The following is a 26,895-nucleotide window of genomic DNA, read 5'->3' on the forward strand; positions in this document are numbered from 1 at the left end:
CACATGCTTATAAAACATTTACCCTCATGAAGGCCTTTTTCTAGCTGGTGAGATTATGAGGATAAATAAGAACAAGTCTTAGTTAACTGCAAGGTCTGTAAGATTGTGAGCTTCTTCAGGGTTGGCTAAAACAGGAGGTATGAATAGTTGTTAAATCAGCTATTCTATGTTATCATAGCCACTGGTAATTGCAAGAAGCATTTATTGAGCATATGCTATGTACAAAACACTGTGCTAAGCTGATTTTACATTTCATTGGTAAGCATGAACATTGCTAATATTAATCACAATACTAGTAATTACTTTGTTGGGTTTTCACGATTAAGTAACACATGTCAAATCTTTACTACATGGTTAGTATATAATAAATACTCAATAAATATTGGTGTAAGGATTCCTGAAAAGGCAACTCATTTACCCACTTGGGGTTTTATAAAACTGATAAATAAATAAAACTCAGGAATGGCAGATCAGGCTAAATTATCAATGTTACATGTAAAAGCAATGTTGGAGCATTTAATTTAGTGTGAAAGTGAAATAAGTCTGCTAACTGAAACCCTAGATTGGGTGGGCTTACCCTTGCAGACACAGGTGATTCTGAATAAGGGTGGGCCTCCCAATAAGACAGGGAATGGGGAGAGCTGTCTGGGCAAGACTCATCCCATGAAAGAAGAGCAAAGCACTTGTGTTCTCTAGTTTCTAAGAGAAACAATGGGCCGAGAATCCCCAGCTTATTTTTCCCAATTTCCAATCAGAAAAATAATCTGCAGTATCAGTGGGGCTCCATCCTCAAAATGAAACAATAGGACTAGGGAAGAGGCATGTCTCATTAATAGTTAGCGATTATAATTACTATCCCCTGATCTCATGTGAAATAAAATAGGATATATGGGAAAATGTAATAAGAAAATACAAAATAATTCATTCAATACATTATTGCTTGGTTTCAATTTATGTTATTCATACCTATGTAAATAATAGTTATCATAAAAACCTTTCCCCAAACTAAAATCTTTTGTGATGACATTGTCTCTTCATGAAAATGATAGCACAAATGCATTCATTTCCTTAAGACCATTAGAAGCAAGTTGACAAAAAAATGCATAATGTTTTTTCCTGTTTTCTATACTCAATCCCTAGCTCTCAACAGTATAAATTATAAACTGTTGCTGAACTCTCTGTAGATGAGCAAAATTGTATTGTTCAAAATGTATTCTAAATAAAATATTTGTTGAAATGTTATTTATAAAAATGTGTGGGCCATAAATTAATGTTATCTGCATTCTATAAATAGAGTTGGGTAAAAACTATATTTAGTATAAATTTGTGTTATGTATTTGTGAGGTGCCACCATAGTCTTCTCAAAAGTGCATTGCTTAATGGCATTGTCACTGTAACTCATTGACTGATTGATTCAATTATGTTTTCTTCACATCCATAAATTGCATATGAATCCTTATTAGAGACATAGCATTCTGGTTTCCCTGAAAAGTCATTGTTGCCATTTATTTTTATGCTGGATCTCTTTCCATAAACTTGAGCTAGAAGAGCACAAGTGCTTTATACTCTATAAGTACCAGATTATTTTCAGTTTCGTTTGAGTCATGGTCTGAAAATCTTCACATTAAAATTATGTTGGCAACAAAATTAAGACTCAACTTCATTTTAGTAATTCAATTGTTTTATGAACCTAAGTGTTACTCTCTCTAAGAAGCCTTCTGTGGTGCCTCAGACTAGGTTAGCAACTCCTGTTAGGAGCTGTTATAGCTCTTGTGCTTTCCTGGTGCAACCCAATTACAATCCACTATTGGTGTAATCATTTCCTTGATGTCTGCCTTCCCAACCAAACTTGAGGCAGGAACTTATTCTCCAACATGTTTGTGCTTGCATTATCCAACACAATGCCTCACCCACAGCTGTTGCTTAATGTAGGTTTTTGGAAAGAAGATACAAGAGAAAGCATTATTTTTACTTAGTAAGTTTAGAGATCAATATGAAATGCGGGCTGATTATATCTTCAACACAAAAAGAAAACAATTTCATAAGTGTGACTTTTTAAACCTGTTTTATAACTATTTTAAGTGGTCTAGTAGAAAGAACACATAAATTGGAATCACCACACTTATTAAATTATGCCTGTGATTCTTTAGAATACAGTATTCCAATAAATATTTTCTCTTACTACAACTTCCTAACAGCATAAAGGGCACAGCAGAGGTGTCAGAAACTAATCGTGCTCGCAGGGTATTATTAGATGGAAAAAAAGATTCCTGTCTCTTGGGTTAATATTATTTTAGAAATACTTAATCCCCAGGCTGCTAAGCTAATTGTGGGGGAAAGGCTTATTATTAGTAAAGAGAACAAAACATATGTTCCAATACTGGAAGGATGATAGGGGCTATACAAGGTCATGAATTCTATTTGACTAAATTACCGCTGAACCATATCATGGATGCAAGGCTGGGGCCAGTGTGGAAATCAGCATGTTATCTTCCTCTTCTATCTGTAGAGTACGTATGTGAATCCTGGCTATTTAAAGTCTAAAGCTCCCATATGAAGAGGTATTGTTAGATATTATTACCTTAGGCATCTTTGCTTTTATGATACATTTAGTATTTTAGCCTATGCTCCTGTGTGGAATGATTTATACGTAGAAAGCCAAATCAATTTATTTGAAATCTGAAAGCCTATCATCAGAAACAAAATTTCTAGGACTTGTTTCCTCAGGGCGGCGAGTAGCGGCATGTCAGCCAGCCACCATGGTTCCTACCAAAAGCCCCGTGCAGCCTGTGGTGGTTGAAGGAGGCTGGACTGAACAGACTCAAGAGGAAATTAAACTCATGAAACTTTTAAGACATACAGAGGTATGTTCTTTGGGATTCTGGATATTAAAGACGCTGCCCTTTTTATGAGTATTTAAAAGTACAATATTGAATTTTAAAATGACACTGTTAATATATTCTCAGCATCTGATCAGTTATGACCACATAAGCATATGCCAAGCATTGAGTTGGCATTTGAAGAGTAGCTGTCTAAAAGACAGCCAGCTCATATGAGGCTCTGTTTTGTTTGAATGGAGACCAGAAATTATGACCTTAGCAAAGAAGAGAAAAAGGCCCAGTGGATATGTACAAAGGTAATTGTAATAATTGTAGTCAAGTAGAGCCTTCTGGCTTCATTGCTCATTACTCCTAAGGGCATGTCTCAATATGTAAAAAGAGCAAGGAGCAAAATACTAATTGCAATGGAGACATTCACAAGTGAAGAATTAAAAAAGTGGTTTCAGTCCAATTGGTTAATCAGTCAGGACTGCCAGACATAAAAAAGTCGAAAAGATAAAGGTCAGCTGTTGAGAGGGAACCAGGGAGAGAGACCAGGGAAAACTTTTTTGCTTTGTGAAGTTTTTCATCAAAATGATATATTCCTATTTAATAAGATTTCTCAAATTCGTGAAATGTGTTCAATCTAAATCTTAGGCACGTGCCCAAGTCAAGGTTACTAGAACAAAAGGAATTGACATCCCTAGAAATATGACTTCGTGCCAAGCTAAGAAGGATAAATCACTGACCAGGGAATGAATGCAAAGCATTGAACTAGGACATGCTTGAGGTAGAATAAAAAGCTGCCTGGCAGGGATCTGGCAAAGTATAAGGGTGGCTGCTGTATTTTAAAAGACAGTAAGTAAGAAACAACACTCACATATACTCTTGTATGCATTTATTGGTTAGAGGAAATAATGTGATTCTAATAAAAAAACTCATCCGTTAGATGCAGAGAAATCTCTCAATAGGGGAAACATCATGCAAAAGTCCAAAAATACTTCTCTCTTCATTTCTTCACATTATAAATGAAAGTTAAGTGCTTTGCCAAAATGATTGCCTTATTATTATTATTCTAATGATTGCTCTTGCCTTTAGTGTTTCATTGAAGCAAGGGAGATTTACTAGTGTCAGTGACAAGAGAGGCTAATGTGCTTAATAGTTACTTCCTAAAATTTTTTCCATATAATTTATTAATTACAAGATATTTCTGGATTTTATCACATTCTTCACAAACACTATACAGACAGTTCTCTAAACACAACATTCTCTGGGTTTTTCTTGACAGGCACACCTTTCTGAAATCCGAGCAATGGAATCCAAAAGAAATTATCCAACTGCAACTAAACCTATAGCAGTCAAGCCGAGCAGCCTGTATAAGCAGCCCAACACAAAACGAGTGTGGATTTATCTAAATGGAGGCAGACCTGAAGATGGCACTTATGCCTGGGGCAAAACTGTTTCAGAGGTAAATCTAGTGTGAAAAGAGTGTTTCATAGGCCTGAGTTCAAATCCCAGCTCTGATATTTCTAGATTGTTTGGTCAAGCAAATTACTTCTATGAACCTCATCTTCTTGTCCATAAAATAGTAACAGCACTTTCCTCGTAGGATTGATCTCATGATTGAATGAGCTTATATGTGTGAAAATGTGAAGTTCAATGTGTCTGACATAGATGTGAATCTGAATATGACACTCGTCCAGCAGAGAACTGTGCCAGTTCAACCCACTCCTACCAAAGAGTAAAATCTAAACTTTAAAGCAATTTTCTTCATTCATTTTATTTTATTATTATTATTATTTATTTATTTGAGACAGAGTCTTGCTCTGTCACCCATGCTGGAGTGCAGTGGCATGGGTCTTCATCCGTTGTAAATCCAGTTCACAAGAGTGACTTTTTTCACCCATCATGAATCATTTACTAGATATGTTCTATCTAAGAAAAACAATGATACTCATTAGAGAAAGCCTATCATGTTCTTACTACCCAGAGTCCTAGAGCTGTTCGAATTCTCACTTCACAAAGTTAAAATATTGACTAAGGAAAGAGGAGTAACAGTTCATTCTTGGTTTGTAATTTCAGTCAGGGATACAATTCTGACATTTTTTTCTTAATCTTTAAATGAAGACTTTAGGCACATAATAAATGAATTTGGGTAATCTTTCTAAAAGTCTTATCTGTTGCAATGATGTCTTAAATAGTAGTTTGTCTTTTTTATTTTGTGAAATGTTTTCATGAATTTTTCTGGGACAAGTGAAAGTCATGTAGAGATGTCGTTGGTGGTGGGGGATGTGGATAGGCAAGATAGTATAATAGACTGGCTTGGAGAAGTTCATGGAGGCTGGTGAGAGCACATAGAGTAGCAGGGCCACCTGAGATGGTTCTGCCCCTGGACATTAATCCAGTTTCAAAGTGTAAGGGAGACCACTCTTCTCTGACAGGGAGTTTGACTAAGAATGGTGAGAGCAACTTCATATCAGAAGTTGACAAACAATTTGTTGTACTTGAGAAATAAGAGATTAAAATGTGAAAATGGATACCCCAAATTAGGAACATAAGTAAAGGATCTTCATACATGTAGGGGAAAAAGGAAAGTGATTTTTTAAAAAGATAGTGAAAGCTTTTTCAGAAGAGAGCTACCTAGAAAAAGCACTATAACAAAGCTGAAATGTCTTTCCCTGCTGGTTTCTTAAAAAATCAGGGTTCATGTTATAGATGCTAAACGTTAAAATGCACTTAAGTACTGCACCTAGAACTGATAAATTTCTGAGAGAATATGCAATGATTAATAAATGGGTAAAGGGTAGAGCTGAGACAATGGGGAAAGATAGCCTATCAGATTCAGGGTAGAAAAAGCTTACAATAACTTTGATGAAGATTACTTATATCTATATCTAACCGGGGGATGACTTTTTGATTTATGTGACTCTCGTGTAGCATATAAAAGGCATTTCATAACTCTTATTCCATGATCATATAATTTTTTATGAGCTTTATATATGAACAGCCCTATGCTAGATGCTGTAAATTATTTTTCTAATTTATGTCTGTGGAAATATTTTTGTAAACTTAATAGTGCTATATAATTGACAGCTTAACATCCATAGTAGTAAGTAGCAGTGGAGTCTGTGGTCTCCTTAAATTAATACGTCAGATTGACAGAGTTTTAGAAAATATATCTAAGGTTTACTTGGGAATGTAGAGAAATGGGCACTCTGGAAGTACAACTCTTTGGAAGACAATTTGGCTGTACATAGCATAAGAAAGTATATTTGCAGAATTTGATCCCAAGGATATTTTCATGAACCTAGGCAACAATTATTTATTAAGAATATTTATTACAAGCCTATTTCTAATAGAGCTAGATTATTAATAATTCAAAACCTCATCAATGGGGAGATGATTAAATGAATTATAATACATAGGATGAAATACAGTAACTCAAAATTACCTTTTTGAAATAATAATAAAGATGTTCAAGATATACTTAGTGAAAGAAGCATTATGTAAAGCATGTGGAGTTAAGTTCTGCACATATATATGCACAGATATAGAAAAAAGACTGGAATGATTTTATTAGATGGCCATATTATGGGAGACCTTTATTTTTCTTTCTTGTATGTTTTCCTATGTGTTCTATATTTTTAATGGTGAGTCCAGATTTTTTTAATAAGGAAAAGTTGCATGATAGGGAAGCTGATATTCCTCTGAGAGAAGTACCAATAGAATGTGATAAATGTAAAATTAGCAGTGAAGGCAGGAATCTCAGTTGAGAAAAGGGAGCACAGTGCCCACCTAGGGTAACAGACAAGGCTTTACAGAGGAATCAATAAGGAACTCTGATGGAACTTGAGAAATGGAGGAGATTCAACAGTAAGCAGAAAAAGCATTAAAAAGGATGAGGGGCACCCATCTAAATATAGGTGTTAGAATTCACAAAGTATATTAAATAGGTGCCCCGTGGACAGAGAAATTGGAAGAGATAGATGTGACCAGAGAGATTGTTTAAAAGCATATGGTAGACCCCATATACATAGGTATTAATTTTCTCAGTCAGCCATAACAAAATACTATAGACTGAGTATTAAACAGCAGAAACAACAGAAGTTGATTTTCTCACAGTTCTGGAGGCTGGATGTCCAAGATCAAGGTGCCAGCCGGATTGGTTTCTGGTGAAGCCTCCCTTTTTGGCTTACAGACAGCCACCTCCTTGCTGTGCTCACACATATTCTTTCCTTTGTGTGTGTGTGGAGAGAGAAAGGACTCTGGTGACTCTTCTTTTTCTTGTATATAAAGAAACCAGTCTCACTGGAATAGGGCTCCACCCTTATGGTTTTATTTATCCTTAATTACCTCCTTAAAGGCTCTATCTTCGAATATAGTCACAGTAGCGGTTAGGGCTTAAACATGAATTTGGAGTGGACACAGTTTAGTCCATAACACTATCCTAAACTCAACTACTTAAACCACTACTTGCCTGTAAATAAAGAAATGGAATGGCGAAATCAATGTTTTGGGAAGATTAATGTGGCCTACATGTATAAAAGGACACTTAGAGAGTATCTAGAAACTTTTAATCTCTTCCTTTTTCTTTTCCATGCTGTGTATTTTTGTCTTTAGGGGCTTGCATGCGATTCTTTGTCATCAGTTAGGAATGTATCCTTTCATACTATCAGGCTGTATAAAATGCCTCTGGAGGATGGACTGTGTGTGAGAAATGAACAGGCAGCAGGAAGGGTAGGGTTTGGATTTCACTGGGGTGTCTGGCTAATGACACTGACTCCAAAGAAGCTCAGAGTTTCAGTGTTTGAGACTTTTGCTGGAAGAATGAGAAACAGAGCACATTTCAAAGTGCTTCTCTCTACCTTCTATAATGAAACCCCCAGATGGTATTTGAATCCCATCCAATGTGGACTTTCTCTCAACTGCTTTCACTGCTGTCGCTATTCTGGATGATTTAGCCGTGTTCTTCCCACCCACTCTTTGAACATTGCTAGACTTACTCTCGTCTCCAACTCTTGTCGGCTCATCAGTCATCAGTGCACCAAGGCAGCTCTCTCTCCAGGGTTAGTGGCTCTTTCTGCAGGACCAGCATCTTTCTCTGATTTATGATTGCCTGTGCCCCTCCTTCTATGGTCCTGAAGCATTTGTCTTCTCCCATTCCTGCGGCAGCTCTCTGATTCTACAGAATCTCGAAATCAGAGTGTTCTTCCTTGCCCAGGAATGGTTCTGAATGCATGAGCAGAAGCTAAAGGAATGAAAAAGAGGTCTTTCTGATTTGGATAGGCAAGTACCTCACGCCCACAGGGAGCATGCAATAGTTCTATGATGCCCATGTGCCCCACCTGAGGAGACCTGGTCTATGAAAACAAAACTCAGAAAACAGACTGTGGGTGAGCAATTATTATGGAACAGTGTTTCTTCATCCTGAACTTTGTTATTGCAAAAACATTTAACTTACAGTATACACTTTAAAGAGGATACTTCAGTAAGTTTAGATACATTTGAAAAACAGAATTAAGAATGTCTTTGTTTTGTTTTTTTGTTTGTTTTTGAGATGGAGTTTTGCTTTTGTTGCCCAGGCTGCAGTGCAATGGCATGATCTCAGCTCACTACAACCTCCGCCTCCTGGGTTCAAGCGATTTTCCTGCCTCAGCCTCCAGAGTAGCTGGGATTATAGGCATGGGCCACCACGCCCGGCTAATTTTGTATTTTTAGTAGAGATGGGGTTTCTCCACATTGGTCAGGCTGGTCTCGAACTCCCGACCTCAGGTGATCCACCCGCCTTGGCCTCCCAAAGTGCTGGGATTACAGGTGTGGGCCACCACGCCCAGCCTAAGAATGTCTTTAAAGGTCGTAATATGACTAGATATCTTAGAACCTAATTGTACTGAAAATGTCTACTTTTTTCTTTTTAACTCATCTGTATTTGTTACATTCTTTTAGGGCAGAATGTGACTTGGGCACTACATTTCCATGCACAAGCCTCACTGAGTTACTTTTTGAACAGCTTTACAAGATGCTTAGGTAGGCTTGTAATTTTGCTCCTCTAAACAATTTTTTCTCTTTCTCTTTCTTTCTTTTTCTTTCTTTCTTTCTCTCTTTCTCTCTCTCTTTCTCCTTCCTTCCTTTCTTCTCTCCCTCCTTCCCTCCCTCATTCCCTTCCTCCCTCCCTCCCTCCCCCTCCCTTCTTTCCTTCCTTCATTCGTTCCTTCCTTCTTTCCTTCCTTCCTTCCTTCCTTCCTTCCTTTCTTCTTCTTCCTTCCTTTCCTTCTTTCCTTCTTTCCTTCTTTCTTGATGGAGTTTTGCTCTTGTTGCCCAGGCTACAGTGCAATATCATGATCTCAACTCACTGCAATCTCCACCTCCTAGGTTCAAGTGATTCTCCTGCTTCCCAAGTAGCTGGGACTACATGCTTGCACCATAACGCCTGGCTAATTTTGTATTTATAGTAGAGATGAGGTTTCACCATGTTGGTCAGGCTGGTCTCAAACTCCTGACCTCAAGTGATCCACCCGCCTTGGCCTCCCAAAGTGTTGGGACTGCAGGCATGAGCCACCACACCTGGCCAAACAATACTTTTCTTTGAGAAATAAGCCCTGTGGAGAATTACATTAAGTTGCTTCTGTTTAACATACTTATTTCTAGTGGACTAGTATATGTAGAATTGGCAACCACAGGGCATGAAAAGTTTAAAAAGTAGATCCTAGAAGAATAACAAATACCTTCCTTCTAAACATCAAGGTAGATTTCAGAACACTTCAATGCCAACATATTTGGTCTACTAAGGAATCTGGCTTGAACACTTTAGACCTCAAAGTTAATGTTAGGCTACATACATCTTACAGCACACATTATGTTGATCTGTTAAAAGAAACCAATTTGAATTTAAAAAGCATTCCTAACTCTGCTTTAGTGCCTAAAGCATCACAGTGTCGCAAGTAGAAGTTGAAAGACATCTTATCTTCCCCTTAAAGGAGCTGTTGTCATGCCTTACAGATCTTTTTAATGTTAACCAAAATAAAGGGAAAAAGTCATTGAAAATATATTATCAGAGAGAATAAAGATAAAATATTGAACATGAGTACAAGTCATTCTTGAGTCAGAGCTTAGTCTATGTCTTCCATGCATGATGTGTCATTATCTCCTTCAAGGAGCAGCATTTCATCAGTTACAGCAGATAAAATGCTTTATTTTCATATTAAAAAATTGTTTTTTGCTAAATTTATTGACTTTACATATAAATATGTCTTAGGAGAAATCAAGTAAAATAACCATAGATTGAATTTATATCTTGCCTTTAAAGTATGTTTTAGTTAAATTATTTATATATATTTTTTCTGTTTGTAAGTAGAAAACATGATCTCTACAGAACAGTGACATTTTAGTGGTAAAGAAAAATATAAGAAATACATCTTTCTGGGATCTTTTGAAACTACACAAATTTCTCTCAGATACCTATCTCTATATATTTCTAGGATAGCTCCTCATTTTTCCCACTCCAGATAGAAACTCAACTGCCATACCCTTTGGTTTCCTTGGTGTAGAAAAAAAAAAAAAAACAGTGACTGCTATGGATTGAATTGTGCCCCCAAATTTATGTTGAAGACACAAACCCCAATGTGACTATATTTGGAGATAAGGCCTTTAGTTGGTAATTAAGTTAAATGAGGTCTTAAGGGTGGGGCATTAATCCAGTAGAATTAGTGGCCTTATAAGAAGAGGAAGAGAGAGAGACCTCTTTCTCTCTGCTATGTCAGGACACAACAAGGAGATGGCTGTCTACAAGTTAAAAAGCAAGTCTTCACCAGGAGCTGAATCTGCTGGCACCTTGATCTTGGACTTCCCAGACTCCAGAACTGCAAGAAATAAATTCCCATTGTTTAAGCCACCCAGTCTGTAACATCCTGAGAAGAAGTAGTGACTATTATTATAGAAAATTTAGAAAAATAATAAAATAAAACCATATGTATCTACTGCAATCTCTTTTTGAAAATAATCTCTATGAATTTTTTATTAATAACATTTATTCTGTTTTCTAATTAGGAAACAGCATGTAGTCATTGTATTAAAATTAGAAAAAGGATAAAAGCACCAAGAAGAACATGAAAATTATATCATCCACAAATAACCAGTTATTACAATTTTAGTGTATATATTTCTAAACAATGATAATTCTTTTTGCCTTTGTGATCATAGTAGATCACATGTATATACAGTTTTACAAGCTGCTCTATTCACTTATTGTGACTTTTCCCCCCATATAATTTAACATTCTTTTTTTTTCTTTTTTTTTGAGATGGAGTCTCGCTGTGTTGCCCAGGCTGGAGTGTAGTGGTGCGATCTCGGCTCACTGCAAGCTCCACCTCCCGGGTTCACGCCATTCTCCTGCCTCAGCCTCCCAAGTAGCTGGGACTACAGGCACCCGCCACCACGCCCGGCTAATTTTTTTGTAATTTTTAGTAGAGACGGGGTTTCACCATGTTAGCCAGGATGGTCTCGATCTCCTGACTTCGTGATCCGCCCGCCTCGGCCTCCCAAAGTGCTGGGATTACAGGCATGAGCCACCATGCCTGGCCAATTTAACATTCTTTAAAAACATTATTTTCAATGGTATCATAACCTTCTATCAAATTGATGTATTATTTATTCATCCAGTTTTCTATTATTTGCCAGTTTGGTTGTTCTTCATTTTTTGCTATTATAAAGAGTGCTGCAATGAACATATTGATACATCAATCTATATTTATTTTCTGATTATTTTCCTTAAATAATTTCCTAGAGGGATTGCTAGGTCATGTTAATAAACATGCCTAAGAATTTTGATACCTATCACCAAAGTGTTTTCTAGGAATGTTTCAGGAGTTTATACTCCCATAAGTAGATATTGAGAATTCTCATCCACCTGTTGCATACATGAAGATATCAACAACACTGCAACAAAATCCAGTGATTTAAAAACATATTTACAGGTTCGACAGAAGAAAAATGTTATACCCATATTTCAATTTATATATTTTTAATTACTCATTGAGGTGATTTTTATTTGTTTTATGTTATCACTTATTGGTTATCTCTGAGTTCCCTACGTCTTTTGCTATTTTTCTATTATATATATTTTTCATATTGATAAAAGCTTTTTAATAAGTAGTAAGGGTATTACATGTAACTTTATCAGATTTATTGTAAGAAATTTCCAATTTACTATTGTGTCTATGGAGTTTTTTAATGTATAGAAAGTAATACATTTTATAAGTTTGTTCATTGCTCTTAATGTTCATATTTATCATCCTGAGGTCATATAAAGATTCACCTGCTTTTTCATCTAATTTTTTTAAAGTTGTATTTTTCTCTTACTTTTCCTTTTTTTCCTTTTTCTGGTGTAAAATTTGAGTGAAGCAATTTTCTCTGCTTTATTTGTTTGCTTAAAATTATCTCAGCTCTGTTCACTGACTAATCTTTTTTTTCCCTCCCCTCTAAGTTGGAATACCAATGCTGTGCTAAAATCTTACATATACTAGCTTCTGCTTTTAAATTATATAAAGTATGTATTACTTTTTAAATTATATATATTTATATTTTAATATCTGAAAGAAGTTGCCCATTGTTGCACTTCGTTGTCAGATTTTACTTGAATATTCTTGCCTGTTGATTTTTAAAGATGAAATTTGGAATTACAGTTCAACACCATAAAATCATCCTATAGGATTTTGACTGAAGTTGTATTAGACTATTAATTTCCTAAGAATGTAAACCTTCTACATTATTCAATTTCTACAACTAGGCTGTGGTATTTTTATTTATGTATTTTTTACATATATTAAAATATACTTAATATACATAAAAAAGATTTATGTATAAGTTTTTTTTCCTGTCCATCAGCAAAATTTTATGGCTTTTTTTTTTTTTTACAAGGGTCTTAGATTTTTAAATAATTGTTATTTCTAGTTGATTTTGTTTTGGGGATAGATTTCCCCCCACTGTATTTTCAAAATGCCTATTTTCAGTGAACAGATAAACTATTAATGTTTTAACATTTATTTTGTATTTGGACGCTTTGTTAAGTGCTTTTATTTTTGTTAATTTCTCATTTGATTCACGTAAGTTTTCTAAGAATGAAGTCATATTAAATTCACATGATGGTGATTTTGCTTACTCCTTTAAAATAACTGTTTCTCTTAATCTGATTTTATGTTTTATTGCATTGCTTATAATCATTAAAAAAAATTCTTAACAACCACAAAAGAAGAAAGCAATATCTTTTGTCTGCATGAATGATAAGAAAGAAGGCCGAGTGTATTGGCCCATGCCTGTAATCTCAACACTGTGGGAGGCTGAGGTGGGAGGATTGATTGAACCCAAGAGTTTGAGACCAGCCTCAGTAACATTGTGAAACCCTGTCTCTACAAAAACAAAAATTAGCTGGACGTGGTGGTGCACGCCTGTAGTCCCAGATACTCGGGAGACTGAGGTGGAAGGATCACCTGAGCCTAGGGAAGTCGAGGCTTCATTGCAAACCCCGATCATGCCACTGCACTCCAGCCTAGGAGACAGAGTGAGACCCTGTCTCAGAAAAAAAAAAAAAAAAAAAAAGATGAGAAAGAATACTTTGGTTTTCTTTTTCCTGCCCACCGCCTTTTTTGGTCGTTTCACATATTTTTTTTTTTTTCTCTATGAAGACTTATTTTAAAAGTTTTAATTCATTTATTTTCTGATTACTTTTGTAAGAGGTGTATCATGTTCTGATAGTCTTAATGCTTAACATTAGTCATTTTATATTATGACTTTCCCATAGTCAAGAAATTTGATTCATTTCCTAATAATCTGAAATATTTCTGTGTGATATGTCTTCTGAGGTTTTGTTTACAGGATGACATCATTTGTTTCTTTTAATCATAAATTGTAACTTGGCTGGATATAGAATTCTTATGTTAAAATCTTTTCCCCTAAAAACTTCATAACTTCATAGATTTTGCTTCACTTTCTTTGGTATTCAGTGTTACAGAAAACAAAGTGTAAATATAACTGAATTTTTCTCCCATGCTTGAAATCCATACTTTTTGCTCTGTAATATTTAAATTTTAGTCATATTGAGAGGTGAAGCCAGCTCGACTTCCTGGGTCAAGTGGGGACCTGGAGAACTTTTCTGTCTAGCTAAAGGATTGTAAATGCACCAATCAGTATTCTGTGTCTAGCTAAAGGTTTGTAAATGCACCAATCAGCACTCTGTAAAAATGCACCAATCAGCACTCTGTGTCTAAAGGATTGTAAATGCACCAAGCTAAAAGATTGTAAATGCACCAATCAGCACTCTGTAAAAACGCACCAATCAGCACTCTGTGTCTAGCTAAAGGTTTATAAGTGCACCAATCAGCACTCTGTAAAAACGGACCAATCAGCATTCTATAAAATGGACCAATCAGCAGGAGGTGGGTGGGGCCAAATAAGGGAACAAAAGCTGGTCACCCCAGCCAGCAGCGGCAACCCACTGGGATCTCCTTCCACACTGTGGAAGCTTTGTTCTTTTGCTCTTCACAGTAAATCTTGCTGTTGGTCATTCTTTGGGGCTGCATTACCTTTATGAGCTATAACACTCACTGTGGAGGTCTGCAGCTTCACTACCAAAGTCAGCCAGACCACGACCCAGCAAGAGGAACAAACAACTCCTGACGTGCCACCTTTAAGATATGTAACACTCATTGCAAAGGTCTGCGGCTTCACTCCTGAAGTCAGCAAGACCACCAGAAGGAAGAAACTCCGGACACATCTGAACATCGAAGGAATGAACTCCAGACACACCATCTTTAAGAACTGTAACACTCACCGTGAGGGTCCACGGCTTCATTCTTGAAGTCAGCGAGACCAAGAACCCACTGGAAGGAACTGATTACGGAAACAATATTGTTCATAAACTTTGCCTTATCCTAGGTCAGCCTACTTTATCTGAAGACATGGATCTTTATTTGGAACAGGAAAGTTTTCTTCTATTTTTTGATAACTGCTTAAGGTTAATGTATTCTAGATTCTTCTCCAGTAATGCCAATAATGTATAGGTATAATATCTAATGTCTTGACATTCTAAATATTTTTTTCTCTCATATACTTTATCTCTTTTCCTTTCTCCATATCCTGTGAGATCTTCTCCACCTAGTCTGCCCTAATACTGATTTAAATTTCTGTAATATTGAGTCTTTTTTCTTTCTTACCTTCTCTCCTCTTGTCATTCAGCTCTCTCTCCATCCTCACTTGAAACCCTATTTCTTCTCTCACTAGCAGCTATACAACTTTGGTTATTATATTTAACCTCTTTGTTCTCCATTTTTCTCATCAACAAAAGGGGGACAATAATTATTTCCACAAAACAAAATTAGATTGTTTTTGAGAACTTTTAGAAAAATACACAGTCCCAGGGCGGGCACGGTGGCTCAAGCCTGTAATCCCAGCACTTTGGGAGGCCGAGACGGGTGGATCACGAGGTCAGGAGATCGAGACCATCCTGGCTAACATGGTGAAACCCCGTCTCTACAAAAAAGTACAAAAAACTAGCCGGGCGAGGTGGCGGGCGCCTGTAGTCCCAGTTACTCGGGAGGCTGAGGCGGGAGAATGGCGTGAACCTGTGAGGCAGAGCTTGCTGTGAGCTGAGATCCGGCCACTGCACTCCAGCCTGGGTGACAGAGCGAGACTCCGTCTCAAAAAAAAAAAAAAAAGAAAAAGAAAAAGAAAAAGAAAAAGAAAAATACACAGTCCCTAGAAATGTGTCAGTATGTTTTAGTCAATGTTACTGTTATCAGCAGCCTCAGCATCTCTCCTGTATCTCAGCAATACTCCTTTCCTTTAAGCTATGGTTGTCTCATTTCTGTGTGTATCTGTGTGTATATTTATGGAAGTCATATTTTTTGAATTTGGGGGGAACACAACACAGATATTTTGAAAATGTACTCCTGCTGTAAATTTTTTTCAAATTTTCACCTTGAGTACAATGTACCCTTTTTTATGTTGTACGGTATTTTCATAAGCTTTACATTGTTGCTATTGTTGATTTTTCTATTTATATTTCCTTGTACAAGCAGAGATCTTTTGATAACAGAATAGGTTAGTTCTCTTTGGTCACCCTAGACATCTGCTTGGGAGCTGTCAGAATCCTCCCTCAACACTTAAGTTGAAGGATTGGTTTGTATGCAGAGTATTTAATCAAATTGCTTCTGACTGCATGGTATCTGGCAGGAGTAAGGCTGCATTTAAGACTACTCTCCTGTTGGTCCTCTCTGACTATCTTATTCTATAGAGGGGAATATATTTTTGGATAATTTCAATTATTATTAAATTCAATCCATTTGTCCCTTACTCAAAATACTGGGTGAAAAGCTGCACTTTTTGAATTTCATCACTCCATCACTCTTCTTGTCTTGGCTCATATTACTGATGCAGTTGCCAGATGCAAGGCGTCATAACATGCCCGTCCCCAACCCCTGCCATTCTGCCTTGTTGTGAGTTATAGCCTCTAAACAGATCTATAAACAGAAGTATTGATGGTCATTTGGAGGGATGATGTGAACTTGGTACCTGCATTTTGGGGGAACAGGCTTTTGGCCCTCTAATAGGTGAAAGCCATACAGGCAGGTGTGTAGAAACCTCTCACTTTCTTCCTGCTTGCTTTTATTATTTTGTCTTAAAGTTTTATTCACATTTTAATGGAATTGCCCTCAAGGGTCTGGCAGCATGTTGACTAATCTTTCTAGTACCATTGACACTGTATCTCTACATGTGTTTTTACGAGTAAGTATTCAAGACAAATTGAGAGAAGTTTAATAAGGCCTCTCTAGGAAGCTTTAAAATGTGTCAGTTGAAAACAAAAGACTTTTTAATCATAGAATCATAGAGCCAGTGAAGTCTTAGACCAAAATTTTCATTTTATCATTGAGGAGACTCTTTTGAAGCAAAGTTACCTGTCTGAAGTAACAAAGAGGCCAGAGCCTGGGTCTCCTCACCTTTTGATATTCTAGTTCCTTGGTCATTAAAAAAATTGTTTTTAGCTATTTTGAGAAGTCTAGATTTTCAATCCAGTTTTTATCAAATTTAGGAATTTCTTAAATAGCGAGTAGTTTTCTTCCTTGAAAAAAATATGGAACTACAAGGTAAGCTTCACTGGAGAGTCCTGAAGCTCCTCATTGTTTAAGCCCTTTAGGGAACCCTTCTTCCCATCCCTTCTACACCTATGTTTAACTATCAGTGGGCAAATAATCAAACTGGGATAACAGTTCTCTTAGAAGAGTTGGTTCTTTGATACATGATCATATTGTGTCATTCCATATTCAAATGTGGCTGTTCCTCTGTGTCTCAGCTGCTGCAAGACTGCTCCTCTCGTCTCAAAATGACCCACCCAGCTAGAGCACTGTACACCCCCGATGGAGAGCCAATTCAGTCCTGGGACGACATAGAGCGAGATATGGTCATCTGTGTGTCTATGGGACATGGTTTCAAAACCCCAAAAGGTATGTGTGATACTTTCTTTTCCATCAAGTTTTTGAAGAATTAAAGCATTCGGTCTTCTCTTCGAAGAGCTTATATCCCATCAGAATGACCTTTAATAATTATCCTCCCCAAGCATTTCTACTCCATGTTATGGAAGTTAAATTTATATATTTATGTCCTGGAACCTCGTGTTAACACTATTTGCTCTGGAGAATTCAATCGTATTTCAGTTAATCTTGAACCTTATCCAGGGGGCTTATTTGCAGAAATACCGAGAGCCTCATTTGAAGGTATTCCCCTAGTATGAACCCTGAGGAAAGTGAAGCTCCACTGATTTACTATTTTTCAAATTATTTAAAACGTAATGTTTTATTAATAGTAATTATATGGTTTGTAGTTTCTTTTCTTTAGTAATAAGTAAATATTTTCTAGAGTTATTATCTTGTCTATTCCTTGGTAATTTTCTTTGATAAATGACAGAAATTGAAAAGGACATATATTTGTTATTGAATGAACTCTAGTTCTTTATCCTAAATACCCTGATGAATTTAAAGCCTGTTTTTGTAGGTAGGTATATATTAGCAAAGATATAATTTTTGGGAGATTCCAAAGAACATTGTTATCACTCTAAAGGAAACTAAAAGATTAGGTAATGAATTGCCTGGCATTCCTATATTAGTAATAGTAGATATTTTCTTTTAAGAAGTCACCATAAAATTATTATTACTATGTTATATGTAATGTAGGCAAAAACTTCAAAACAGTTGCGATTGTATCTTTACATTTTGCCCAGAAAGGACAAAAGGATAGAAATAGAGACCAAAAGGTAGGGAGACAGGATTTATTAGGATGCCTAGCACTGTTCTGAGGGAAGCCACAAATATTCCCCCTGCACCATCCTACATTAGGGATGAGGCGCCAGTCCTTTTATTCTTTGTTTTCTGCTGTTCCCATCACCCATCACTACCCATCACCCTGGCTCTTGGTGACCCTCACTACATCGGTACTTAGAAGAACACACCAATGATGAGGTCCTTATTATCAGTAAGTATTAGTTAATAGCTTTCTGTATCCCCAAAGTGTGTAGGTTATAAAATAAACATAAGCTAGGCTCCTCTTCTGAGAGTTTTCAATCTAAGTAAGAATATGAACACACATGAAATAATTAGAGTGCAATCAAATAGTGAGCAAATGTGTTTAGTAGGAGGTACCTTCCCAGTCCCTTCATTATCTGGGCTTAGTCTTTCATATTCCTGGGATGGGCTTCTGTTGCCTGTACCACACCTTCCTTGCAGTATTGTATTCATTGAGCCTGTGTGATAAATAAAGCTAAATATGCTTCAGGCAAGCTAGCCAAAAGGGTATCCAACGACAGAGAGAGATGTCGGCTGCCTTCCCAGAAACAAACTTGTCAACAATAAAAAACTGTGACTGGAAGAGAAAAAAAATGGAAATGCAAATATTACTCTTTCTATCATTTGCCTCCATGTTAGCTCTGTGTATCTTTGATAAAGCTATGGAGACGAATGTTCATTTTTGCATCTTCAATTCTATAAACACATAGATTACCATCATATGAAAGTTTATTCCTTTCCTATGACAATAGGTTCCCTATGTTACCTTCATGGTGAAAGGATTAGTGGTTTCCTCCTATTGTCTCAGTTCTTTCCAATGAGCTATATGTGTTCTAGGAAATTACAGGAAGTCTCTGATTGCAGAAAGTCTGATTTAGTCATTCTTTAGAAACTTATTTTACTCTTGCCATTTTATTTTTTTCCTGAAATAATTAAGTTAGTAATAATCATTTATTAGAAATCTAAATATTCAGAATGCTTTAAAAAAGAAAAGATAGAAATGCAACTATATGCCTATATCTATTAAGGAACATTTAATTAATTAATCATTCCACTCATGATTTTTCTGTGACCTACTGGCTTAAGTATGTAGGAAAAAAATAAAGCAGTCTGGGAGTTTCAAAACCACTCTATAATAACTTATTTTATGCATTATAATACCAAAGAACATTTAGTATGTGAAAGTTAGTCATCAAAGAATCACATTGGGTTTTTAAAAGAATCAATTGGATTTTGCAAAACAAACCAGAAGCTATTAGAATGGCTTCTTTCAAAACAAGCCTCTGACGAAATTAAAAGAGTGTTTTATGCCATTTGCCATAAAATCTGAACACTGTTCTCACTGCTGCTTTCTATCTTTTCAGTGGGTCCAATTTTTAGACCAGCCCTAGGTTAACTTCCAATTCAGGCTTCATAATAAACCTGGAAAGAAGTCCTCCCTAGCAACTTCCACTCTCTAGCAATCCAAAGACTATTAACACATAACTGATGTGATAAGAAGTCAAAGTTGTAATGAGAGAGCCCAGGGTAGGAGCCAAGGATTTGTGAGGGGTCTTCAAGTTTTTCATCATCCTGGACTTTTAATTCTTTTCTATAACATTGACTTGTCTCTCAACTTCTTCCTCTTCTTTTTTTTTTTTTTAACAGAGTCAAAACAACTGATGGCGATCAGAGCAAATTATGTCAGAATCCGAAGGCAGCAGGGCCCTCAAGCCACAGACATTGTGGTGTCACCATCCACAAAGCTGCTGTCTCTGGCACATCTCCACAGTTAACTCCTATCAGAACCATCGGATTTTCTGCTATATTTTGCTGGTATAGCTATGTGCACATAGTCATGTTTGTTATGACATTATGATTATTTATCTCTTTTATTTTCATGCAGTTTCCCCCTTTCTTTTCTGAGACAGGTTCTTGCTCTGTCGCCCAGGCTGGAGTGTAGTGGCACAATCACAGCTTACTGCACCCTTGACCTCCCAGGGCTCATGTGATCCTCCCATCTCAACCTCCCAAGAAAATGGGTCTACAGTCACGCACCACTATGCCCAGCTAATATTTATATTTTTTGTAGAGATGGGCTTTTGCCTTGTTGCCCAGGCTGGTCTTGAACTCCTGAGCTCAAGCAGTCCTCCCACCTCGACATCACAAAGTGCTGGGATTGTAGGCATAAGCCACTGCACCCAGCCCTATGCGATCTTTTATAAAGGTTATTACCCTCCGCATTTTACATAAAGTGACATTTGATGCCTCAAATTTGTTCCTGGAAAGACAACAAAACTAGACAAAATAATGCCAGCAAAATAACTATCATTGGTGTATTTTCTTCCAAGAAAAAAAGGAAACTACTAGTCATTAGTGAAATACAATTTCACAGGATCAAATAGCTTATGTAAAATGCTTTTTAATGTATAATCAAACATTCCATCAAATATTCCATATATCAAATAGAAAATATGTTCCATATATGGAATGTTTGAAAATACAAAAAGACTCTGACCACTAAACACTAAATTTGACCCTACCTGATACTTTCTGGCTCGGCCACCATATTTTCCAAACCTCCATATTAAAATCCTTAATATACTGAATACAAATCAAATGGCTGGTGGCCACCAAATGCCACACAAATCAATCCTTTCTTCTCCAATTTCTCATCAGTTTCACCTGTAGTAACAGTGCAGGACCTTTTATGGGGTACAGTTAGATTCTGTTCATGAGAGTAAAGCTTGGCAATTCCCAATATATGCCCAGTGATCAAAAGTCATAGACTTTGTCCTCAATACAAAAACTTAGGGAAAGGATATATGCACTATTTAAAACAAAAATTATGGAAGGTTTATTTTTAAAAAAGAAATCAGGGGAGATCCCTAACAGTCTTAGGTATTAATCCTACAGGAAGGGAAGAATTTACAAGAAGAAAGAACCATTAAAAAAAAAATGTCAGTGACAAATCAGAGTTTAGTTTCTGCTTTTGGTGAAAAATTTCCAGAGAAATGCTCTTCTTCCCTGTCTTCCTCTGAAAACCACTCACAACTCTATATGAATATAAATTGCACTCTGGCTAGGTGTGTACAGAATGGCTCAGCTGGGCTCACTTCTCAATCCTCCACTTTAATGTGATGCAGGAAGGCAGTATATCATTTCTACTGAAGGGGGCTCTTGGAAATCGCTGCAAAACGCCTAGTATTTACTCCCAGTCTGCAAATCAGTAGGGCTGCATGAATAAATTCCTGCTGCCTCTGACACTACTAAAAGCAAAGCACATTGAGGTGAAATTTCACATGTTACATCAACAGCAATTTGCCCTTTTACAGACATTTTCTCTATGTGTTGTGCGATGTTAGAGATGTGAAGGTATTCCAATGAAGCTGTGTGCCATATAGGAGAAAAAGATTGCATGTGACTTCGGTTTTGCCCGCCCTTCCTTCCCTCCCTCCCTCCCTCCCTCCCTCCCTCCCTCCCTCCCTCCCTCCCTCCCTCCCTCCCTCCCTCCCTTCCTTCCTTCCTTCCTTCCTTCCTTCCTTCCTTCCTTCTTTCCTCCCTCCCTCCCTCCCTCTCCCTTTCTCTCTTTCTCTCTTTCTCTCTTTCTTGCAAGAAAGTCAAAACAAGAAGGGTTAAAAAACTTGCTCCCCATTGGAAAGGGAGCCAAGAGGACTCTTGCCAGTTGGGCCTCTCCCTAGAATGACTCAATCACAATGCCTCTATCGACAATTTTTTTTTTTCATTCCTTGAAAACGAAGACATCTCTCTAGGTGCAAAAGTACTTATCCCTTTCTGCCAGGGAAAAGTTGATTTGCTATGAAAATGGCATAATTTCACCCTGGATCAAATGTGCAAATTCTCGTGAAGTCGTCACTGTTGCATGTGAATACGCCTGAAGCGAAAATTGGTAATATCACACAACACTGTATCAAGCACCAGGAGACATAAGGCAAAAGTCTTAACTGAGCTTTTCTATTACTAGTAAATGGGATTTTAGATGTAATGTAACAGTCATCAACACATCACATTTTACCAGCAAGGCAGCAACACTTACTTTGTAGACGACAGCTAGCCCTGGGTATCTTGGTAGTTCATAGCCACTTTTAGCTTAGACTAAAAACAGCCCTGCTCTTTCTCTACTCTTGACCTTCCTCTTTGGTTGGCTGAAAGGTGGACTGTGGAGCAGTTTCTCTACTTCAGCAAGGACTGTAGGATAAGACCATTGCAATTCTGTTCAGCCATTCTAGGGTTTTAATAAATGCAGTAATTTCCTTTGGGAACATGTTTATCAAATTTGAATCAGCCTCATATATATAAGTCAGATTTCAGTATTTTTCTATCAACTGAAAACGATTTATTATTAAATACTAAAGCAACCATCCCTAAGTCCATGGCCTTCTCCAAAAATTTATTTCCTGCTGGTTCACAAACACCCTTAAGGTGATCCAGATGTTAATCAACAGTGTAGAAGCATTTGGGATTTTCCTCAGGAGAACTGCATTTTTCTGCCCACCTCTCTAGCTTTTGTGGCCTGATTAAGTGTTAGGGTAAAGTTGCATGTTTCTAAGCAAGTAAACTAAAAGCAATATGCCTGAAAGTCTGGCAGTCTTTCTGAGAATAACTAACAGTATTTATAAATAAGAAGCATTTTATCTGGATGCTTATGTCAGCTTTGTAAAACAGGATATATTAGTAATGATTCAAAATGCAAAGGTAGCTTTGAAGGGCAATAACCCTAAATCTCTGTTTTTTTTTCCTTGATTGTTTATCATAATTAAATATTGTTTTTCTAATTAAAAAAACAAAGCAACAATCAAATGACAGCAGAAGGATAAATATAAATGTATTCTTTTGTCAGAGACTCACTTAGCAATTGTGGCTCCTGGCTGTTGCAACATTTGTGAGCTAACCTTCATTAATAGCCCAGGGGTGCTGACTGCCATTGAGAGATTCGTGATTCACCATGGCAGCAGTTTTTTTTTTTTTTTTTTTTTTGCATCATTTGGAAGCGAATGATCAAAACACACAAATCTGCATTATTCTAGTACATCACAAAATCAGATGCAAATGTCCCCAGTTATGAGAAATTTAGACTCAGTGGTGATTCTCAGTTGTTTCTATTGAATCACTGGTTCTGGTTCCCTTCTGGCTTTGAACATATCTCAACCCCGTGTCCCCTCCATGAGGCCAAGTAAGTAGAAAGAAAGAGTAACAGGTTTGTTCTCAACACAATAAATTAGAATTCTGCATAAATGGTATGGTTTGGGGCTGAGTGGCCATAAGCAACTATAAAGCAAGATCAACAAAGACCACTCGGGAGAAAGCTGATGAAAGTAAATGGACTATGCAACTGTAGATATTCAGTGGGTACCTGCTGCCAGCTATAGCATTTTCTAATTCGATGAGTCTGGATTATGAAACTACTATCCATAGGCTGTCACCCTGTACCAAATGTATAAACAGAAATATATGACAGAGGAAATGTATATGCCCATGATGCAACTGGGTTGAAGGAGAGAAGAAGAAAGGTGATGAGAAATTCTATATCTATGGCAAGTAAAATGGTGATTCTGAATTGGATGTGCTATTGCTCACTGTCTGTGGTATCCCTCTGTGGGCTTGCAGGCAGATACAAGCTTCAGTCGAGCTGTTGGACCTATCAGGTCCTAGCTTGTCAGTCCTAGAGCAGTAATTTCAATATTGGAAACTGTTATTAGCGTTTTAGCTCAGGTGCACATACTCAGGAATGTCAGCTCTGTCAGACCAACTGAGGCAGCTGGGTGGTCATCTCTGGTGCCACCACTGGAAGCTGTGTTTTAAAGGAAATTTCCTGAAGGGCAGTGTCCTTTACTCAGCGACTATGCTGGAGAGAGGTGGAGGAGAGGAGGGAACTTCCCAGGGCTCCTAGGTTACTGCCTCTAAAAACCTAAAATCTGATTATATTGGCCTCATTTCCATTACTTTTTCTCCCTCTTCCCTCCTCCCTCTTCCTCCCTGCCTCTTGGCCTTTTCCCGTCTTCCTGGCCTTTCTCCTCTAAGAGTCTTTGAATCCCATCTTTCATTTAAAAAGTAAAAACTGTTTCCTGGAACTATTTGTGTATTGGCAAAAGACACTTCCTTAATATGATTCTCAAATTTGAGTGTGCACAAGAAACACCTGGTGTGCTAGATAAAATACAGATTTCCAGGCTTGGTCCCAGCACTGGTTATAATCTCTATGCCTGAGGTGGTATAAGGAATCTGCATTTTACCAAGCACCTGGGAAGAAGCTTGAGCACAGTGTAAAAAACTTTGCCAAGAGTTTTGGGCCTGCCAGGGACAGCGCTGTTTATTATAAGCAGGGCATGGCCCAAGTGATAAGTACCAGTTTTAAGAACAAAGTCTGTATTCAGGGGCTATGAAGACAATGAAACATTTGCTTTGTATGTGAGTGTTTGAGTCTAAATAGCCTCATGTTTCCTCATCACAGTTCCCTTAAGAAATGATGGAAATGTTCTTGAGTCAGAAATAACCACCCAGAGATTTTAACTAGGACCCAGACATTGGAAGGCTAAACAAGTGAGTTTCAGGTGCTGAAGTTTCCCATGTCCATTAAGCTGCCTTCGATGCTGATAAAATCTTGCTATTTTAAAGGTCACAGGAAGAATATCAGTGCTGTAGTACATATATCATGGAGCAGAGTACTTTTGAGGGTGGGGAAAATAACCAGCTTCCTGGAGTTTTCTTATACATTTTTATATGTACAAAGGACAGCTTTGGAACAAGGACAGGATTTCTATTTTCCATCATTGCTCTTTCTCCTGTGAAGGAGTTACTTGAACCTCTCTTTTCTGTTTGCCCTAAGTCTAGTCAACATGGAAGTCTGAGCACCTGCATCCCTGGCAGGCTCACCCAAGAGTGTGAAAATCCACAAGATATTATTTCAGTTCAGTAATAAATTATCTTAGAAAAATGAATTTTCAAGGTAGTTCTCTTGCCACATCAATGAAATCCATATAGCTTGAGAGACAGACACTTAACTTGGAAGACAGACACTTTCCTTGGAAAACAGAGAATACAAAGAAAATTAGTTTTTCTAACACCTAATTCATGTATATACCAGTTTGTTTCTCTCTCTCTCTCTCTCTCTCTCTCTCTCTCTCTCTCTCCTCTCTCTCTGCACACACGCACACATTTTTATATATTTGTACATTTTTATATACAAATATAAAAGTTTAAATTTTTCCTTGCCTCTTGTTTAGTCATTTTGATAGGGTAAGTCCCACTGTGGATTTTGATTTTTATTACTCTCTCTTCTACTACTCCACTCTCTAAGCCAGCCCGGCCAGCAGCTTTCCCAATGTTAAAACTGTGTGTGTATATATATGCAGGAGAGAAAGAGAAAGAGAGAGAGAGAGAGATCAGCTGGTATATACATGGTATATGCATGAATATATATATATATATATATATATATATATGTGTGTGTGTGTGTGTGTGTGTATATATATATTCAGGCACTCACTGTTCTAGGTGCTGGTCATGCAAAGGTAAATGTGACAGATGTGATCCCTGTCCCTGCGGGGCTCATGCTGTGTGTTGGGGAGGAGAGGCATTTAGAAGTTAAATACCCACATAAAATAATTATGTGTAATAAATAGTTACACATTGTGTTAAGTCTTATGAAAGAAACCAAGTTCAGTTAGGAGTAACTGGAGGGGAGGTAGGAGTGACATACTTAATGAATGGCATGTTTAAAGCCTTATATAAGGAAGTGACAGTTAAGCTAAAAGACAAGAATGAATCAGCCATTCCATATGAAAAGAAGCAGAGTGAGGGTTGTGGTAAGGAACAGGCAGAGGTGAGAATCAGGAAAGAGCGTGGCATGCTCAAGCTACCAAAGGAAGGTCTAAAGTAGCCACTGTCTAACAGAAAGATCACAGGAGCCACGTGGGTAATTTGAAATTTTCTAGTAGCTACATTTTTAGAAAAGTTAAAATAAATGTGTGAAATACATTTTCATACTATATTTTATTCAACTCAATATATCCAAAGTATTAGCATTTCAACATATCATCAATGTAAAATTATTGAGGCATATTTCCTTGTTTGTTATTGTTCTAAGGTCTCCATATCCTGTGTATATTTTATACTTACAGCACATCTCCATTCAGACTAGCTGTATTTCAAGTACTTCATGGCTACTTTTCTTAAAAGAACTAATTCTCACACACACACACACACACACACACACACACAAAACACTAGGACTGTTCTAGTTGCTGGGCAGGCAAAGGTGAATGTAATAGTTGTGACTGCTTGGATAGTCCTAGAATGTTGGAGTAACAGGCACAAGATGAGCTTGAAGAGGCATGCATGGGCTTGATTGTGAGGGCTTTGTAGGTAGTGCTAAGGAGTTGGGAGATTATATATATATAAAAGTGCACTTTATATATATATAACTTGAACAAGCTTAATGTAATAAGCAATGTCTAGTCCAACATTCACATTAGTTCTCTTTACTGGCTTCCCACTGCAATCTATATGTGTGTGTGTGTGTGTACATATATGTGTGTGTGTGTGTATATATGTGTGTGTGTGTATATATATGTGTGTGTGTATATGTGTGTGTGTATATATGTGTGTGTGTATATATATGTATGTGTGTATGTATATGTGTGTGTGTGTGTATATATATGTGTGTGTGTATATATATGTGTGTGTGTGTCTAAGTGTACTTAATACACTAAGTATACTCAATACACTAAGTGTATTCATGTTTTATCACC

The 26,895-nt window shown here is 37.1% G+C and overlaps 1 protein-coding gene across 1 annotated transcript in view; it reads left to right on the forward strand.

The window, feature by feature from the left end:
• The window catches only part of LOC696721 (doublecortin domain-containing protein 1), a 70,518-nt gene that overhangs the window by 35,651 nt on the left and 7,972 nt on the right, over window positions 1–26,895 (forward strand). The window contains exons 14-17 of the mRNA XM_077963127.1: window positions 2,728–2,864; window positions 4,108–4,287; window positions 17,161–17,311; window positions 19,793–19,960. Of these exons, the coding sequence (XP_077819253.1) occupies window positions 2,728–2,864; window positions 4,108–4,287; window positions 17,161–17,311; window positions 19,793–19,920 (596 nt within the window). The 3' untranslated portion in view covers window positions 19,921–19,960. The remainder of the gene's footprint in view (window positions 1–2,727; window positions 2,865–4,107; window positions 4,288–17,160; window positions 17,312–19,792; window positions 19,961–26,895) is intronic.

Source organism: Macaca mulatta, chromosome 14 (genome assembly GCF_049350105.2).
Source record: "Macaca mulatta isolate MMU2019108-1 chromosome 14, T2T-MMU8v2.0, whole genome shotgun sequence".
Lineage (NCBI taxonomy): Eukaryota > Metazoa > Chordata > Mammalia > Primates > Cercopithecidae > Macaca > Macaca mulatta.